This window comes from Colossoma macropomum, unplaced genomic scaffold (assembly GCF_904425465.1).
Source record: "Colossoma macropomum unplaced genomic scaffold, Colossoma_macropomum, whole genome shotgun sequence".
NCBI classification, from domain to species: Eukaryota; Metazoa; Chordata; class Actinopteri; order Characiformes; family Serrasalmidae; genus Colossoma; species Colossoma macropomum.
In genome coordinates this window covers 4794774-4815189 of record NW_023494793.1, presented here as the reverse complement: position 1 = coordinate 4815189, position 20416 = coordinate 4794774, and the positions used below count along the sequence as shown (strand labels likewise).

At 38.4% G+C, this 20416-nt stretch overlaps 1 protein-coding gene across 1 annotated transcript in view; it reads left to right on the top strand.

Moving 5' to 3' along the window:
• ogdha (oxoglutarate dehydrogenase a) overlaps positions 1 to 20416 on the top strand; it is a 49673-nt gene that overhangs the window by 8336 nt on the left and 20921 nt on the right. Inside the window, 3 exon segments of the mRNA XM_036578255.1 lie at positions 6660 to 6848; positions 9850 to 9952; positions 14878 to 14922. Coding sequence (XP_036434148.1) covers positions 6660 to 6848; positions 9850 to 9952; positions 14878 to 14922 — 337 coding nt within the window.

Sequence of the window (20416 nt, the reverse complement as noted above, 5' to 3'; positions counted from 1 at the left end):
GCTTTCATATCTTTTTTGTGCCTTGTGGTTTAACATTTTAAGAGCATAAAAATTAGGCCTGCAGTTTTTCTTGCATGTTTTGTGTCTGTAGACTCAGTTTGCCAGCCTAGACTGTGAGGAACATATCCCACCACCATTAATGACTGATTATGTTATCACATATCTGCTGTATACCAAACAAGAGATAAGCGAGTTGTTTTTTCCTAAATTGTTTGTGTTGGAAAACCATATGAAGGTATGTATGTGTAGGTGAGGTCACATTGCTGGTATTCCTGCTGGATATTTTTAGAGCTGTCACAGGACTGCGCCTGTCCCAGAACACACGGGCAGAACACCATTACCTCTGTTTGTCCAGTGGGTCTGCAAACCTGTCCTGCACACCATACACCCCTAATAACAGTCTTTTTCCAAATAATGATATTGCAACCTCCTAGCACGGTTTAAATTCAGTGTGTGTTAAAGAAATAGTTTTAAAAAAATCAAATTTACACAGTTTTACCTTTACCTTAGATCAGGGGTGGTTAATTAAAATTCAGTAAGGTCCAGTTAGAGAGAATTTCCTCCAGCAAAGGTCCGAAACATCATAATGTCTAACTTGCATTACGATTCAGTTGCATGTACTGTTTACTGAAGTAGCCTAGTAGGTATATCAACATCTTATGTAGTCAGTAACTGAATGTCAAATCAAATAAAGTACAATTCAGTAACATTTCAACAACATTTATTGTCAGTTTTCTGTTTTTAGAGAACGCCATGTGAAATAACTTCCCTCTGACTCACTTTCCTCTCTGACTGCTGTTTCTCGCCTCGTCCCTCCCCTGTGTGTTCGTCACTCACTCGAGTCTCAGTGCTCATCTTAATGCACAGATCTGATTGGCTGAGTAGCGTCATGTGTGATATTTACAACCCGTGCCCTAGATGATGGAGCTCCTCCAAGACATGTTTGATAACCAACTTAAGCTTCTAGGCTAAAGTTGCTAACAAACACTAGTAGTCAATAGTCACCCAAATCTTTTTCATAAACACATCCCCAGATTCTCGCTCAGCCCATGCAAACCACATCCAGCACTTCATTAGTGTTGTGCAGAGTTGTCAGTGTAGTTTGGCACATTGTGCCCAAAACAAATGAATTGAATAAAATGAATGAATGAATAAATTCCAATTCATATGTTTTATAAACATGTAGCTTCAGTTAAAAAAAATCAAGATAAACATTTAATTCATAAATAGAACCAAGTGAAATCAGTAAACTTTAGAAGCTGCCTGCAGCTAAACAGTGAAGTGTTGTTCATTTTATAGTTCACACTAAGTCACACTGTGTCCTAAATCACATCGACAAATCTGTGTGACCTTTATGAAGACCTGAATATGGTTTGACAGAAAGTTTTGGGGATATGTTTACAGAAAAGATTTGGGTGACTATTGACATCAAGTGTTTGTCAGCAGCATCAGCCTCATAGCTCTATTGCTGAACTAAAGAAGCTGAATTTAGACACCAAACGTGTCTCGGATGATGGACTACATCTAAGGCAAACTGGAAAACTGTGAGCTAGCCCTTTAATGTTTCTGTCACAGATTTATTTGGACCTTTTTCTAAACGTAATTTAAATTCTTTAGTTATAGATTCCATGAGAAAGCTCATTGTTTTTTCAGCTGTGAGCTGTTTGGAAAGACTTGTAGCCTCATGAGCTTTATTAGTGTACGCCATCAGAGAAAGAGGTGTGGTTCCATCTCTGCTCCATAAAGTACACTAGATGTAAATGTACCCCTAGGACACACAATCCGACTCCAGGGTGTTGGATAGGATATCTTTTTCCAGCGAAAAGGGTCTAGATTTCACCCCCCCTTTCTGTCCTTTTGTTCCTGAAGGCATATGTAGGGGATGTGAGTCACTGTAGGAATGTGTGAAATGTGCCTCTGCCCTTTTTAGCTTTTGTGTTTTTTGGTCTTCGTAATTTGGTTAAGGCTCTCTCTGCTCACGTCGGACAACCTTTATGACGAAAGTAGCACGATTCTGCTTGAATGAAGCTCACTGCTGTATATCGCTGTTGTCGGAAGAAAACCTTGTATCTCCATTTTTGACGTTTTTCAGTTTTTTGACATAACTTGAAAAGGCCTGTCACCCTTAACGCTGTGTGTAATGGCCCAAAATGACTTTGGGGGGGGGTCTGGTTCCATTGACTTACATTAAAAGTAACGTCGTTGCCACATGCCAATAAACAAAGTGCCAGCGTCCATTGTAAGCTCTAATAGAGACAATAGTGAGCAAATGAAACTCTATATATTAGCACAGTGTGAGTTCCCCCACCACTTCTTTTGTCTGCTGTGTGAGAATAGGAAGTGAATTGAATCATTCGTTGTGATTTATCATCCTCAGAAGGTGGCCTCTACAAAATGGTGACCATTCAAAGGGCTTACACCCACTCCATTTCTTCTGACCGCTCTTCTGTTCCTGTTGTGAGAGAGAACTGAGGCTTTTGGGAAAGATATCCCACTCCCAGCCACGCTAAACAGGCGGATCAGCACCGGCCACAAAAAACATTCATAATCTATATCTGTTTATTTGTTATGTGAGGTGAACAGAATTAAAGTAAAATAAGATATTTTATCACTGTTGGCATTTAAAGGAGAATTTCACAGATTTTTCCATTTTTTTTGCATAAATCAGTCGTCGAGACAACGTAAAACCAGACTTGTTCTGATTTCAGACGTCTTTACAGTGGTGGTGATGGGAACCAGAGGTCACGATGTCTACAACACAAGTATAGCCATTTTATTTACTATCCAAAACCACCAATCAACCTACATGTGTCTTCTAAGTTGTTATATGAATAATAGCTTATTAGCAGTTGTTTTCTTTAAATTTCAAATTATTTGTCATCATGACGACATGGCAGACATTGATTTATTGAGATAACATTCGTTACGTAGCGCTAATGTCATAAATGTCTTAAAGGTTTCCCTGAAAACAATTAAAAATAATCACTGAAAAGCATGTAAAACATGCAAATCCATTCTGACTCTATAGATTTCTGGATTTTTTTTTTTTTAGCCCAAACCACTCAGAATGACTGTGTTTAAGTCTAAGCAAATAACCGGTTATGTTTTGGGCTAAAAATGTTCAGAGAAGATCTGATTTGTACGTTTCGCCCTGCTTTCTCGGAGATGTGCAATGTGGTTTTTGCCACTCAACGACTAAGAGTTGTAAGTGTTCAGGTTTTTTAAAAAGAAGGAGAGGAATATTCCATCTGCAGTTTCCTCTTTACACTCCAGAGGAAGCGAAAGGTTGTGCCGAACTTTGGCCTACATGTTGTCCTACTTTTGATAAGTGAATTTCAGCTACGTTTATTGACTTAGAGGTGGTCTGAAACTGTCAGTGTATCATTGTTTATGAAACTTCAGAATGATGGTGAACAAGAAATCTTGTTTCTTTCATGTTCACAGCATTTACAGCGTCTCTCCAGAAGATGCGTATTTACTGTTTATGCCAATCTCTTAGTTGGAGTTAGAGTTGTAACATTTTTCTCATTGGTTTGCTGCAGTATAGGCTGAATACCACAGGCCTCGCCCCAGCCTCAGGCCAGTTCAGGCCCAGGATTGCTTCATAGTTCCAATAATAAACTCTGCTCTGTGTGGAACACAGACCCTGCCAGATAATGCTCTCCACACATGTAGCTCTCAATATTACTACACCTGCCGGTGCTTCAAAGTGACACTTTTTGCCATGTGCTTTCAACATAACAAGGGGTTTTAGGAGTCGTGTTACATGGATTACTAGAGGAAGAAGAAGTGCTTTGGTTGTAGGGAATATTTATGAGGGAATTTGGTAGCTAGACTTTGATAGCAGCCTATTAAGAAGTGGAATTTAAAATACGATTACAGACGCCCACAAATTTCTGTGGCAAAAAATCATGTTAGCACAGTTTTCCTCATTATACCAAGCATAGTCGACCTGCCAGGACGCGCACTGAAGCTACGAGGCTGGTATGGAATCGACGTATATATCACTGCTGTTGGAAGAAAACCTCGTATCTCCATTTTTGTCGTTTTTCAGTTTTTGACATAATTTGAAAATGCCTGTTGCTCTTTACATGGTGTGTAAATTTCATGGTGAATGGACCAAAAGAAACGGCCCAAAATTACTAGGAAAAAATTCTGGTTCCATTGACTTACATTAAAAGTAAAGTAGGTTTTTCCTTCTCCTGTAAAGTCATCATATTGGAGATACGAGGTTTTCTTCCGACATCAGCGATATACCCCTCTAACTAAAAACAGCATTAGCACCCATCTTGAAGCTTGAAATCCCTGAATACATGTATCCATGTTTATAGATAAGCGTATCATACAGTGTCACAAACGACATAAGCAAGTCTATTAGAGATCATTGAACAACTCAACACAGCCTCGGTTTAACTCTGATTATTTAGCCTTACAGTTAGTACAAGGCTAGACTATTGAAAGCCTCCATTACTTGATAGCTACAGTAGGTTTTCAGCTCTAGGGCAAAACTAAAGAAGCAAACTTCAGGCGGTAAATCACAACAGTGAATACAGAGCTGTATGTGACAAGTAACCTATTTGAAATGAAGCCTCTGCAGTACATGCGTTCTGTGTAGGTTAAATTAGACATCACGTTTAACGTCAAACACGTTACACAGTTCAGCCCTCAGGAGGGCAGGAGCAGTTTTAAGCATGAGTTAGTCAGGCAGTCATGTTGTGAAGAATGCATGGACTTTGACCTTTTTTGAACTTATTAGTACCTTTTCACATTACGCTCTGTACCTCAATCCATCAGTGACATACAGTTAACATTTTCTAGCTTCGTTTTTTGCTTTTTCTTTAGATACAGTTTGACATCTCATCACTCAGGCCCAATGCCATTTCTTATTTTGACCCCTACCCCTTGTTTTAAAGTGTCATCTTGCCTCTTAGAACTGAGTTACAAGCGGTAGTGGTTGAAATCTTCCCCTATGAAATGGTACAACTGTCAAATAAAGAAGAGCATTACTTCATTAATAGCGCTGCTCTGTGGGCGACTCTGCCAGTCTGCAGTGACAGCAGAGGAGGTAAAGTTCAGCTCCTCACTGCTGGGCTTTAGTTACATTTAGGGCATCATATGCCTTCAAAGAGGGGGGCAAATATTTTTTATCACCCACCCCTAATTCTTCAGTGATATGAAGCTGAAGTCAGATATTCGCCAGCTTCTTGTTTGAATTTTTTCGTTCCACCTTAAATGGAGCAGTAGTTCTGATGCCTGTGGAGCCAGAATGTAACTGCTGCACCAGTTTATTAAAATGAAAATAAATTATAAAATTTAGCTAACTAGCTACCGAGACATCAGCATAGTACTAGCACTTTTTTTAATGCTTGTTATAAGGAAAAGGACCATCATACATTGAAACAACATTAAACTAAGAGGATACAATGATATTGTAATTTCTAACGAAGAAAATTCTCACATTTGTGGGTTTCTTTGGTCTCTCGCACAGCCACGATGCCGTTTTTTTTTCTCATAACACTCTGTTTGAAGTGTGTCTCTGAATAAACTCCGTTTGGAGGGCCATGTAGCCCTAACACTTCACCCTACCCCTCTATCTCAACAAGAATCAGGACACTCTACCCCCTAGACATGAACACGCAAAACGAAGGGGTAAAGGCTAAGTGGTAGGGGCGAAGGGTGAAATGGGACTGGGCCTGTGTTTTTATGTTAGTCTTAAGAAACTAGAATAAACCAAGACATCTGCATGAGTTTTGTCGTTATGTTTATATGCGTTCCAGCAAAGTCTGACTTTACAAAATAGATCATCCACATACGAGTTTCTCGCTTTTGAACATAAGTATTAATTTTTTCTTCTTCCATTTAAAGATATAATGACGTCTATTACTGAAAAAATGTTTAACATGGGGGGCATCGCTTCTTCTCCGCAAAAAAAGTGCAGTTTGTTTCGCCTTTTGTGACTTTGTTCGCATTTGTTTTGCTGTCATCATTTACCGAAAAAGCTGCAGAATGTAAAAGCACCATGTTGAGTCATTGGAGTGATGTAATTGTTTAAAATCCAGATCTCTCTCAGATAGTCTGGTTAGTCTGGGAGACAGGCTTAGTTGGACCTTGACAATAAAAACCCGTGCTGTTTATATTAATCAGTCTTAGCTGTCTGTAGCAGTTATAGCACTCTTAGTCAGAATAATGTTAAACCGCTGGTGTACTCATAAACATACTTATTTATTTTGAAGTACAAGTGTGAAAGTGGGGAAGTAGAACTCACTGAGGTCCCTCTTTTTTTTCTCACATGGCTGAAATGTGAATGACTTGTGTTTTGACAGTTTAATATACCGTAATTGCATTTAATGTGGGTGTGAAGTTTTTTTTTATTACAGTGTTGAACAGTTTTGCATATCGTCACTATCATATCAAAACCACTTTTCACTGTTTACTAAATGCCAGCTGCCCTTTACGCTGTGAGAGGATTTTATGATGAATAGACCCATAGAAATGGCCCAGAATGAAGCGTAATAAAATCTTGTTACCACACAATAAAAGTGAAAAGTTTTTCCCTTCTTCTTTAAAGTTGCTGTTTCAGAGATGCTGTAGCAGTGTACTGCTTAAAGTACTGCTGTAGTAAACCTACTAAATGTACTCTATATCTCTTTCTCCTCCAGTCTTGGGACATTTTCTTCAGGAATGCTAACGCGGGGGCTCCTCCGGGCACTGCCTACCAGAGTCCTCCTCCTCTTGGGGTGAGCCTGGCCGAACTGACCCAGGCCCAGTCTCTGGTCGGGGCTCAGCCCAATGTGGAGAAACTGGTGGAGGACCATCTGGCTGTGCAGTCCCTCATCAGGGCCTACCAGGTATGTCTAACACGCCAGTGCTACGAATCAGGAACATCTGTTTTGTCTAGTTTTCTGAAATCAGCGAAGTTTGTTTGAATGTCTGAAAATGTTTTATATTGAGCTGAAATCTGCTCCAGTAAAGCAAAAGGCGTTTGCGTCATCATGCTTCCTCCAAAATAGCATTGACGAGTTGGTGAGTTGTTATTCTTGCCAGCAGGATGCATGATGGATGTGTCTGTAGTGTTACAGCTGTGGTATTGATATCATCTCACTCTAGCTTGGTGTTGGCACACTATGCCAAAGGTAAGAGCATGTTATTGTGTACTGCACGGGCTGCATTTATTGCGGCCTCTCTGAAACATAAAAGCCGATAGTTATTACAACAGCAGCTGCGTCAGACATTAAACCGACCCACAATGACTAGTTTGAGCACCTTCACTAGCTGCTCTTCTGCTGTGTAGTAATTTGATCAAGGAACACGTCGGTGGTGGGTCTGCCACAGTTATGACATTTTAGCTAATGTCTGATTGCCATATATAGGAGTGACATTAGTTCACAGTCTGTTAAAGCCTAAAATGGCCAAAAGGACTGAAACTTTTTTGCTTCCTAACTGCCGATACTTATCTCACAACTGATAACAGAAACAGCTGCTGCTCATTACTCACCACTGCCTTCACTGGAGTTCTGCAAAGCTGCTTTGTGATAGTGGCAGTTGTAAGTGCTATACAAATACATTTAGAATGAAATTCAGTTAAAGCCTTAAGTCAGAAATGAGCACTTTTGCTCTTTCCGTAGACCCACCTTAATAGACTTGTCTTAATAAGTGTGTTTCTTGTATTTACGTTTATTTGTAAATGAAAACACACCCAATTCACATAATGGCCCTTATTCATCATCGTTTGATATGGTCAGATCTGATTGTAAAATTGTTGCATGCAAATTTCATCATGGTTTTGTTATTTATCGATTTTTTTTCTAAGGAATATTTGTACAGTCATCTACGATCTGGTAGGAGAATGTGTAAATTTGAGAGTAATAGTTGAACAACCTGAGAAAATGCTTTATTTGCGACTGACCAAAACAGTTATCGTCTATAATGCAAATAATAAGAATAAAATGCTTATATATCTACTTATAAATACTTATATCTACTTATAAATACCTATATAATACTTATAATTTGTGCACACAGTCCAGCACAAAAGTGAATGTACTTGTTTCACATGCACATTGGTACAAACAAATGCTGCAACTATTCAGTTGTTCATTTAAGGACATTTTACACTGCTTTTGTTTTATACTACTGACTCCACTCACAAAATAAACTGCAAAACACAGCTAGTGCTGATACACTACAGTAATACAGCTTTTAAATATGTTACTTTAGAAAATAATCACAACGCACAATCACATCATTATACTGTCTTACAAAAATGTAAAACATATTGAAACATCTGTATGGATTTTACTACGTGCTTCATGTAAATGAGGTAGTGGCAGGCTGGCACTTGATTTCACGCACTGAAGCTGGTTCATCCTTTGTGCTCAGACTTCTGCTTGCTTCCACACCGTATAGAAGTAACATGAATCAGACACAGAGTAGTTCATATGTCATTAAATGTGGCAAAATCTGTGCTCTTTTTTGTGCAGCTTAGATGAGTAAGGGCCAGCATGTTTATTGGGAAATAACCATACAATTGTAAAAGCTAACAGTTGTGGAACATCACTGCGGTCAGCTCAAATAACTGCGATCAGTCGGTTATGCAATAATTGTGACAGGCATAACACAAGCAAATACAGTCAGCAAAATCTGGCACAGTAATGTTAAATGAACTGAACTCTGATCCCTGACGTGGAATAACAGCAGGTAATATTTGAATGTTTTTCATACCATGATCTTAGAAAATGAACTTAATTAACTGATAAATATATTCAGTTGAAATTTTAATTTGACATTTATTGAACGGTGATTAGTTCTTACGTCTCTACCATACATATCACTGTTGTCGGAAGAAAACCTTGTATCTCCAAAATGGTAACTTTACAGGAGAAGGAAAAAACCTACTTTACTTTTAATGTAAGTCAATGGAACCAGACTTTTTTCCAAGTCATTTTGGGCCGTTTTTTTGTCCATTCATCGTGAAATTTACATATAACGTAAAGGGTAACAAGTATTTTCAAATTATGTCAAAAACTGAAAAATCTCAAAAATGGAGATACGAGGTTTTCTTCCGACAACAGCTGTATGCTCATATATAGTGTAGAAAATATAATAGTTTCTGCTCTTGTCTCAGCCTTGTTTTAAATGTGTTTACAATATTGTCTGACAAATTAAGATAGCTGTGCATACAGTCACATGCAAAGGTTTGGGTCCCACTGGTCAAATTACATATTTTTGTTGACTTTTTGAGTAAAAATGAGTTAACATGTCCTCCACACCCTCCCCCAGGCTTAGTTTTATTAGTCATTTATTAGTGAGATGACTCTAGGTGTTTTTGGATTTGCCTGAATCTGCATGGTAAGTGTCTGTAATGGCCTCCTCCTGTTTTGTGACTGCTGTTGCCTTGTTTCCAGGTCATGGGGCATCATAATGCCAACCTGGACCCACTGGGCATCAGTTGTGTAAATTTTGACGAGGCCCCAGTAGCTACTGGGTACCAGCATGTTGGTGAGAAATGTTTTCTGTCCCCACAGCTCAGCAGAACACCATTAATGAGCCTGTTTTGTGTTATTGTCGCTTCTCCCTCCCCACCCCTGCCCCCTTATCCGTCCCTCTTTCTTTCTCTCGCTCTCTTTCTTTCTATCTCTGCTTCTCTCTGTTCCTTCCTCTGTTCTTTTCTCCTCAACACATGCTGTCACCACTTTCCAACACCCTTTTCCACCTTCAATCACAATTCCTTCATCTGCTCCATCTCCTGCTTCTCCTCTTCACTGCGTCACCCATCCCCCTCCCTCCCTCTTTCCCTGGTGGTTTTGCGTTCGGCCCCCTGGTTTCTTGGGGACCACCTGTCTCCTGTAGATCCGGGGTCACCATGTCGCCCAGCTGGACCCCCTGGGGATCATGGATGCTGATCTGGATTCGTCCGTCCCCACCGACATTATAACGTCTTCGGATAAACTTGGTGAGGAGTTATGAACGGCCGCTGAACCACCAAAGCTCACTGACCCTTCAGCACGCAATGAGCAGGGCTGTCAAATGGCAGGCCAGGATGGCTGGGAGTTCTGTTGCTTTTGCTGCACTGCACTGCCAAGAATGGCGTCTTGGCAAGTGAAATTATCTCAAATCTAGTCAATATTTCTAATGTTTCTTATTTAAGATTGTTGCAGCCTTATTATAAGATTATTTAACTTATTTCCAGACATTTTGTACTTGTTTTAAATGATTTTAGTAAAATTATCTCACTATATTGGCAGATAACTTGGCTTGTTTTCAGAAAAGTGCCTGAAACCAGCAAGATTATCCTCATGTAAAGTGAGAATGTTACTTAATAAAATCACTTAAAACAAGTACAAAATGTCTGGAAATAAGTTAAATAATCTTATAATGAGGCTACAACAGTCTCAAATGAGAAACATGACACACATTGACTAGATTTAAGATCATTTCATTTGCGAAGATGTTATTTTTTGCAGTGTGGATGTACCAGTGTTAGTTTATATGGTCAAAAATGAAACAAACTCAAATTCTTGTATTTGAACGGAGGGCTGGGCGCGATATCGTTCCTACAGAACAGGCTATATAGGAACATAGGGCTGTAGGGCTGTATGCCATATTGTTTACATACTGCATTGGACCAAAATCGTTCCTCAGGTATGAGTTTTGTTATTACGTTATACCAGTGTGCCACAAATAATACAGATAATACAACATACAAACAGTGCAAACCAAGCTAACATTAGTGTTGAGTGTTTGAGTCAGCGGTGTGTCAGTCATATGAACATGAAAACAGAGCAGACCCTCAATAACCTTCCGCAGTTTAGTCTTCTGCATCTGAAATTAGTCCACTTTGTGTTTGAGGCAGCGAACATAAAGGACTGGCCAGTCTTTCGAGTTAGCTGTAGCCTAACACGGACCCCAGGCAGGTGAGGACAAGCTGTGGACCATCTGGTGTAGATAGTATAAATGACTGTTCTATTTTCCAGATTCCAGCAGTGTGTGACAGTGAGTGTACGGGACACAAGTCAACAAAGCTTAAGTTCAAATTTCCCACTTTAAGTGGTGCAGCAGTTACATTTAGTTGCCTGTACAGTTTCCAAAATGTAGCTGCTGCTCCATTCAAAATGGAAAGGAAAATTCGAATAAAATGCCAACTTGAAGAAATTAAGACAAGAAGCATGTTAGAAGTGTTAAAAAGCAATATTAACGTATGTTTATCGGTAGTGTTCAGTTATGTTTTTACTGTTTTGCACAATAAAAATATATATTTCAGACCTGTTTGGTTGTTTAAAATGGTTCTTATTGAAAAACGAAGAGACATCCTAAAAAAAGCCACTTTTAACCAACAAAAATAGGTTTAGTTAAGCATCTAAAATGAAAAAATAAATTATTTTATTTAAAATATATAGAATTTTTTTTTAGACATTTTTCTAGCTATACTGCCCACTAATGCTGTGATATTCCTTTTTAATTAGATTTAATTATAGTTTTAGCAATATGTTTAAGATAAATTATAATAAACTTTTTATCCATGATATAATCTCTGGAAAATAGCTATGTCCCTCATGCCAAGCATGTTGTTTTTAACTTGGTGCACTTTACTCAAGTTATCCAGCACAATTCCTCCAATTTTATAGAGGAAATTTCTCCTACTGTCCATAAATTTGTTACATTTTTTTTTTTTATCTGAAAGTTTTGCCTGATTTAATTGGCCTATCAACGATCTATCAGTCGAGCCCTAGTACTTAACAACTTAAGCACTGGTTGCAGCGCTTGTAGAATCCAGTACATCAATGAACACCAGCCATCCTGGAGTCTTTTAGCCCTCCTGAATGTGGACTGACTGACTGTGAGACACTGACTGGCCACAAGGTTCTCTGCTCTGACAAGAAGCACAGCAAAGCTTTATTGTGAAGCACTCTTGCTTTTGAGGATCTGCCAAGCTTGGCCTTCTCCTCTAGATGGCTGCTTCCGCTCGCACTGTTCCGTGCCAGACACGAGCACTTCACTCTGTCCAGCTTTTTAGTTCTTTTTTGAGACTTGGCCTGCACTTCAATACGTCAAGACGTGCTGTTCTTTCCTTTCCGTTAACCTTAGAAGACTCTTTCTGTGGTAGAGTTGTGGTGTTCTAGATAGTTCAGCATTAACATGCATCTTACAAGGAGGTTAGTGAGAATTGGCCAGCACTAAAAACTTGCAAAGATAAAGTTCTCCAAAATAGAGATCAGTTATTATTATTGTGCTCTTATCCAAAGAGCTTTCAAACATGTACTTTGTTTGAATCACTCATATAGCAGATTAAAGTAAACCACCTTAATGGGACTGAATGGCATATCCTGTTTCAGTCGTTCGTCTTCTAACGTCTTGCCTTTGGCTGCTGTGCTTGCTAGTTTAACTAACTGATGTTTGCAGCTTTTAAATAACTCTCTCTTTTTGAGTTTTTCCTACTCTGCTATAACATACAACTTACAGCCACAACTACAAACATCGTACAAGTTCAGCCGCTTGATTTGTGTTCACTAGATTTGGGACTTAATATATGGGGCTTTAATTAATCAGCACACATTACAATAGATGTTATAGAATGTATGGGGTATAAATTACATTCCAGAGACTTGAACGTTTAAGGTAGATATCAAAAGTGTGAGATTTTACATAATTCTTGCTTTCATAATTGCGCTTCTTCTGGTGATCAAGCCCTCAGACTAAATACCCAGCAGATGCTGTTGCCTTCATTTGGCAGTGCTTGTGTTTGCATATAGGGCATGTGGGCAGGAAATTGATTTGTGCTCGGCTGTGTCGGAGCGCTTTTGTGTGGGCAGGGCTTTCTGCATTTACCGGAGAAGGACAGTTTAAAGGATTTTGGATACGCCCAGTGTGGAGACCCAGGTGGCATTTGATTACGATACATATTCCCCATGTTGACTGCTTATTGATTTGTTTAATCAGGGTGACAAAAAATTGTGACTTCTGTGCGACTTAAATACTTAATAATAACAATAATAATAATAATAATAATAATAATACTTAATAATACATTTATTTTGGTTTATCAAGGTGTATACACCCATAAAAATAAAAGAGAATGGAAAAAAATAATAGATAACACAAAAATAAAAGTAAAAATTAGAGGTATAAAATGAATGGACATAATACTACAAAAATAAGTAAAGAAGTATAAGTTCCTATTCATGCATTTTTATATTTAAAATGGTAGATTGTGAGATGAGATGAAAAAAAATCTTTGTGAGATGACATTTTTTACAAATCGGCTGTAAATGCAGTAACAGCAATGACAAATTGCATTATTAGTGGAAAAAGAGTGGATAACACTGCAGAAATAGCCAGTTTTTGCATCAGCCTTAAAGGGTTAAGCCACAAAAATGGTTATTTAAAGTGCAATACATTTCATGAGCAAATTGTAACAGGTGTTGTAAATCTTTAGAAAATGCAAAAAAAAATATATTAATTATAGCTGGTTTAGTGGAACACATCATGAAATCATGCAGGGCATCCACATCACGTCTCCTTTGTGTGCAACAAACCACTGTTTTCTATGCAGCTGCTTAAACTAAAAGAGCTTTGATGCCTCAGAAAGAAATCACACTTGGGAGCACAAATAGAAGATAAGAGGCACAAGAAGTTTGAATCATCTTGTATGTAGCTATAGTTGGAACAAAACCTTGTATCTCCAAAATGGTAACTTTACAGGAGAAGGAAAAAACAAGCTTTACTTTCAATGTAAGTCAATGGAACCAGACATTTTACCAAGTCATTTTGGGCTGTTTCTTTTGGTCCACAATGTAAAGAGCAACAGGCATTTTCAGATTATGGCAGAAACTGAAAAATGACAAAAATGGAGATACAAGGTTTTGTTCTGAGAGCAGCGATATGTTAGTGTAGTGATCCTTATCCATCCTCTTGGTCCACTACATGCTTTACACCCCGGCTGAATTCAGTTAGTTCGCGCTAACATCAGTGTAAAATAGTAATACATCGTTGCCGCCTACTTTGAGCTATGATTAGTCTTTAATGAAGAATGAAAATACAAATATTTGAAGCCCTAAAAACTAGGTTTTGTAATTAACAGTTATTGCAGCCATCTTTTAGCCTTTAATTTCTCAAATAAAAAAAAGTATTTATTTATTAGCAAGTCTATTAGAAATTACTTAACTTCTGAGGCATGTTTTGGTAATTTAGGCATGCAGTTTGTGCAAAGCAAGTTGGTGTTGGCTTTGTTAGCCTCGTTGGTCCGGTATAAGATTATAGAAGCAAACTTCAGATGTGACTACATTTGAGTTAAGGGCAAAATTGTGCACATTTGATTTTTCACCAAACTGTTTAGTTAACCTGTTCTTTTTCCACACTGGGGCCATTTAGACCAGGTTAAAATGTTCCCAGCTTTGGAAGGAACTTCCTTCGTTGGCTGTGGTTGAACCGGAGCTTCATGTTGCTTAGCCATGCTAGCTGTGTTGGGTTCTACGCTATGGCAGGGCTTGAGGCCTTGATTTGTGTGTTGTACTAGCTTGATTTTATTATTTTTTTGTAGGCCTCTTGGCGAGCTTTGCTTTGATGTGGTGCCTGGTGTGATTTGTAGAAGTTGTGGGGTGTGGTGATATGGGGTCATATCCATTAGCCTGAAAGATTAAGATGTTCTTCCTACAGAAACAATCGAAAATTAATTTTGCTTTTGCTGTAATTTGGCTGCTAATCAGTATTTATCAGTATTTATCGGTATTTTGTTATGACTTGACGTTCGTCAGTGCCAGAATTCTGCTGCTATCCGCACTTGTGCCTGCCAGTCTGGTGTTTGGGCTAATTAATTCTGCCTCACTGATGGTCAGCCTCTAACCTCTTCTGGATCTTTCTTCCCTTTTACTGCTCCTCCAGACCTTGCGCATTTCAAGGAGCGTCTAAGTGTTCTAACTGTTGGAGGTAGGCCTTGAGAACAGGCAGCACTGAGTGTCTGTCATTCTCTTTCTCTCTCTCTCTCTCTCTCTCTCTCTCTCTCTCTATCGCTGCTTTTGTTGTTGGGTTGTAGTTGTTTTTTCAGAAGCAGGTTTGCGTTAGGCAGCTGCCCACGCCATTTGTTGTGCCCCTTTGATTTACTTGTGAGGTGGAAACACGTCAGGGAGCAGCACAGATCCATTCGTTTTGCCAAATTTTGCCTTTGCACCACAATCCGAAGCAAATGGAAAGAAGCAGATTTTCTTCTTCCAACAAAACTAAAATGCATCTTAACTCTCTGTATGTTTTCACCTTACCATGTTGAAGTGAGTCTTTTGTAGCATCCTTGGTGGCTTTGTAAACTCCTGAGTACAGACAAATCGTAGGCACTTCTAGAAATGCTGTCCTGATTTATCGCCATTGACCTACTGCTTTTCCCTGTTGCCTGCACATAGAGCTGTAGTATAGTGGCCTGTGGTGTGATGCTGAGCCAAGGTCTCAATTTAAACCTGTCTGTGTTTCTTTGTAGCACAAGAAATTCGGTTAATAACATCCAGAAAGACTGAAGTGAGGTCAGCGAGTCATGAACAGTACTGTGCAAAAGTTACTTGTCATTTAATTTCGTGTCAGAATAACCATTATGCACCAGTTATTCATTTTTCAGGAGATATTTCTGAGATTAGATATAAGATGAGGAAAATAAGTGAAAAAAACAGTTTCCAGAAAGATGTAGAGAAAACCTTGCAAGGCCTGGTCGACACCGAAACTGTCCCCTTCAGATAAACAGTACATAAAGGTTTCTTCTTTGAGAGAGAGGAGAAAATCAAGAGTAGATCCATCTTTTCACTGTGAGAAAACAGGTCAGCGCTGTGGGTCTGATAGGATGAGTAGCTGTCAAGAAGCCTCACTGTGAAAAGGAAATAATAGCAAAATTTTGCCAACCGAACAAAATCTGAAAGTCTGAGAGTCTCCTGAAAAGAATGGACACTGTAATCGAGATAAAGAGTGGACACACTGATCACTGGGAAAAAAAAAAAGTAAAACTGTATTACAATTAGTTGTTAAGACTTCTTTGTCTTTTTACATTAAATACATGATTTCTAACAGATATAATGTTTAATTTTTAACTTTTTTTTTTTCATTTTTAACCGTTTTGACTGGATGTGAATGACAGGTCTCAGACTTTTGCACAGTACTGTAATTTACACAACTTTCCCCCAAATTACCCCAAATCTACTGATGAGTGGACATGTTTATTATCTGTGTTTTGCACTGGAGCTACAAGGCTAATGTAGCTGGCAAGTAATAAACCTTATGTACACCAGTTAGCATTGTGCAAATTGTCTTAGCCTCCACTTAATATTAGCAAGTATGTAAATCTTTGACGTCACAGTGGTTTTTAGTTTGTTATTTCTTAGTTAATTAGGTAATTCTTTAGGTAGTGATTCAGTGATTTTCAATTCAAAATTCTGCCAAGATTCAATTTCTCTTATTTTGGTATGATTTAAAAAATATATTTTTTTTAATTATTAAAAACTGTAAATATACAAACTTTACTGGATGAACTGTTTAGCCAGTAGTAGTGGATTATAAACAGTAAAAATACATGTTTATTTGCCGTTTATTTAGAAAGGTGATGAAATGTTCTGGCTAACCACTAAACTCATTGTGTAATTTAAACAAATTTTGAAACTATAAATAGTTTTTGCATTTATGGAATGGAACTTCAAAAGAACTCATCACTGTAAAAAGGATTGAAGGCCCAAGCCGAACTTAACGAAAGACTAATTTTTAATTTTTCTTCCATATACTCTGCTGTTTTCTGCTTTGCTTTGCAGAGTCTGACTGCAAATCTCACTTTACTGAAATTTCTGAAGCCACTAAGAGGGGTAATTTAATGTGCTGTATCCAGAGGTCCATACGCACCAGAAATAGACTGTGGCTTAATTAATGCCTGGTTTTGCATAACTATGCATTAACAGTGTTGCATATGCATAACAGCACAGCTATGCAGTAATAGACTGTGGCTTAATTAATGCCTGTTTTTGCATAACTGTGCATTAAGAGTGTTGCAGACGGACGTCTGGATCTGCCTGGTCCATAGATGCTGAAAGCCGGGTCGTGACTCAGCGTATGCGTGTGCCTTTTCTGGAACTGTGTGTCGGGGTGTGAATGACTCAGCATCTCTCCTTTGTGTTATTATGCACATCCTCGGTGAGGCATTTTAAAGGCACTTTGCTGAAACCAGCCTCCACCTGACCAGCTGTTCAGATATCTTCAGGAAGACTACATCAGCCCCATTAGATGTACTTAGTTCAGGTTGGAACTGTGCTCAGCAGGAGGCTACAGTACCAGTCAAAGGCAGGGCATTTTTCTTATAGCTATCTGAGTGGACAGAAGGTGGCTTAATCAGAGTATACTTATTACTTTCCGAGTTTTTGTCTTGTTTGTCACATCTGATGAAAATGTATTGTCGTTATTCATTTGTGTTAACATGTCAACTTTGCTTGGTGCTGTCGGAACAAAACCTTGTATCTCCATTTTTTGTCATTTTTCTGTTTTTGACATAATTTGAAAATACCTGTTGCCCTTTACATTGTATGTAAATTTCATGATTAATGTACCAAAAGAAACGCCCAGAATGACTTTGAAAAAAGTCTGGTTCCATTGACTTACATTGAAAGTAAAGTAGGTTTTTTCCTTCTACTGTTCTAAAGTTACCATTTTAGAGATACTGGGTTTTGTCCCGACAACAACGATGTATATATTTTACTTGGGTTATTAAGTTATTAAATTGCAACTTAATATAATCCCTGGCACTACATGGAGTGGGGAAAAAACCCTTTAATTTTTGCAGTCGTGCAAAAGTCCTTCTCTCATATATATTTGTATGTGTGTGTATAGTGAGGGCAATCATTTCTACATAGTGGAAAAAAAAATTATTAGCATTGTTTTTTTGGAATTTAATATGGTTGCATGATTTTTCTGTACCTTTTTAATGGAAATTCATTATGTAATCTGTTTCTGTAGCCAAAAAATATTCAGCATATGCAAAAATTCTTCAGGCCTGTTGGAAAAACTTCCCGGGTGGCTCTTCACGAAGCTACTTGGGAACAAACAAAAGGAAGAATCTCAAATAGTAGATATGATATGATTTGATTTTGTCTACCAATTTTTGGCCACAGTATAGTTCCATATGTGATATTTTATAGTTTAGATGTTTTCACTGTTACTCTAGTTTGTCTGGTACTGTGGATCTCCAGAAGCACAGTAGATGAAACAGAAGTACGAATGCTCGTGGGTGTGCATAATTCCCATGGCGTCGATGCAGCGGTGTAATGTGCCTGTTTTGTTTTTTGCCTGCACTGAAGTATGGAAGGATACTGAGATACTGAGCTGAACCTTTGGCTTTGTATAGACCCGTTTACACCTTTCTTGCTTTTTTGTGGAGGAACATTCTCCTTCCCTTGTTCGTTATAGTTTGTTTAGATGGGATATTTGCGGGATATGCAGGATTTGATCGAATGTTTGAAGACGTTTCTGGTATAAGTATATCCTGACGTTAAGATTGGCCAGGTTTCTGTCCTGATTGAAAACCATCCAGAAGTCTTTCACTGTTTTCTCTTGGTCATGGTCAGTTATAAATCAGTCGACATAATCACTTCCTTTCCTTTTCCCAGTTGTGTGAACACACACCCACACACAGTCTGATGTTTGCCAGTCCCTCTCTCTCTCTCTCTCTCTCTCTCTCTCTCTCTCTCTCTCTCTCTCTCTCTCTCTCTCTCACCCTCTTTCACCTTGGAGTTATGACTAATACACATAAACACAGATACACATTTTTTTTATGTCCTTGGGTTAAACGTCCCTTTCCCAGCATCTCCCTCGTGCGCAGTAAGGTGCATGACTGCTGCTTCCTTTCCCATGCCGAACATCCCATAATACCACTGAGAGCCGTTTCCCTTTGGCCAAGCCTTTAACGCTTTCTGTGTAATGTGCATCAGTTTTATTCAGCTTGTCTGTGTTGAACTTAAATATCAACTTAAATCCTAGAAATGTTATTATTATATTAAAATGATATTTTTATGGTGGAAAAAAACAGCTGCTATTTAAATTAATGAACGAGTAATCAGAATCAAGCTTTATTGGCCAGGTGTGCGTACACATACAAGGAATTTGGTTTTGGTTACAGGAGCTCACAGTGCACAGTATCAGATAAACATTTACATGTAGTAAATAAAATAAAATAAAATAACATAAAAATAAAACATGCATTCCTACCATCACTTTTCATAAACACGCACACAGATACACACACAGTCATACCTGTAAACCTTACAGTGTGCAAAGTATGTGTCTTATATTAAAGTGCTGAGTGCAGCAGCAATCAAAGAGTGTGTAGTGGCAAAGAAAGGGATCAGTGAGGTAACAGACAGATAAGTGGGGTAATTATGGGGGGCAAATCCAGCCACAAAAGAAATTAAAATTAAAACAATAAAATGTAAATGCAAACCTCTTTTTGCCATTTCTTTTTCCAAACATCTGCGCAAATATCCTGCCAAAATTGAAAATGAAATGAAATGCCTACATTTGCAATTTCATTTTTCACATGAGCACGAGCCATTTGTGACAAAAATAAAAATAAATGTAAAACAGCTATTTGTCATTTCATTTCAGTCGTTGTTCTGGTTTTTCATGGCCAAATCTAAAATGAAAAAGCTAATAGAGAAAAGAAAATCCAAGCTTCACTTTGGCTTTGGCTTTTCTCCATGAAATGCAGAATACGTGTCAAAACTAAAATCAAAATGCTGTGTTTACATTGTTATTTCTTTTTCTTAGCAATCGGCTGCAGATCTGACAAAATGAAAATGCAAAACTGATAAATCAACAGCAAAGTGACAGTTTGTGATTCAGTTTTCGGCGCGGACGCGCTTTAGGTGTCACAATAAAAAGGCAAATGCAAACGAACATCAGCGCCACCTGCTGGACATTTACTTTACATTTTCCACTTTTCAGTTTCGTTTTCAAACTAACCAACATGCAAATATATGTTAATTAGCACTAGGTGGGCCTATGGGGTACATTTTAGGACATCCTCAGACCTCCGAGTCAGAACGGCATCATTACTCAAGCTAAATGACTTCGAGTCTCAAGAAAAACCATCGTCATGACTCAGATCTGGTGAAACTGAACGTCAGCACAAACACCGTCAGACCAAACTGGAAATGTTACACTGGCATTTATATCGAGATACGTAATAGTTTTCTAAGTTATACGAACCAGTCTATGCTTGACCAGTCTTGCGTTTGGTCTGATACCTTTTCTCTGAGGCCGTTTGGTCTGACTGTGTTTGTGGTGATGTTCTGATTCACCAGATCTGAGTCATGACGATGGTTTTTCTCAGAACTCGAAGTCGTTTAGCTTGAGGAATGATGCCGTTCTGACTGGTCAAAACATACAGAATGGCTGTGAAGTACAAGTTCAT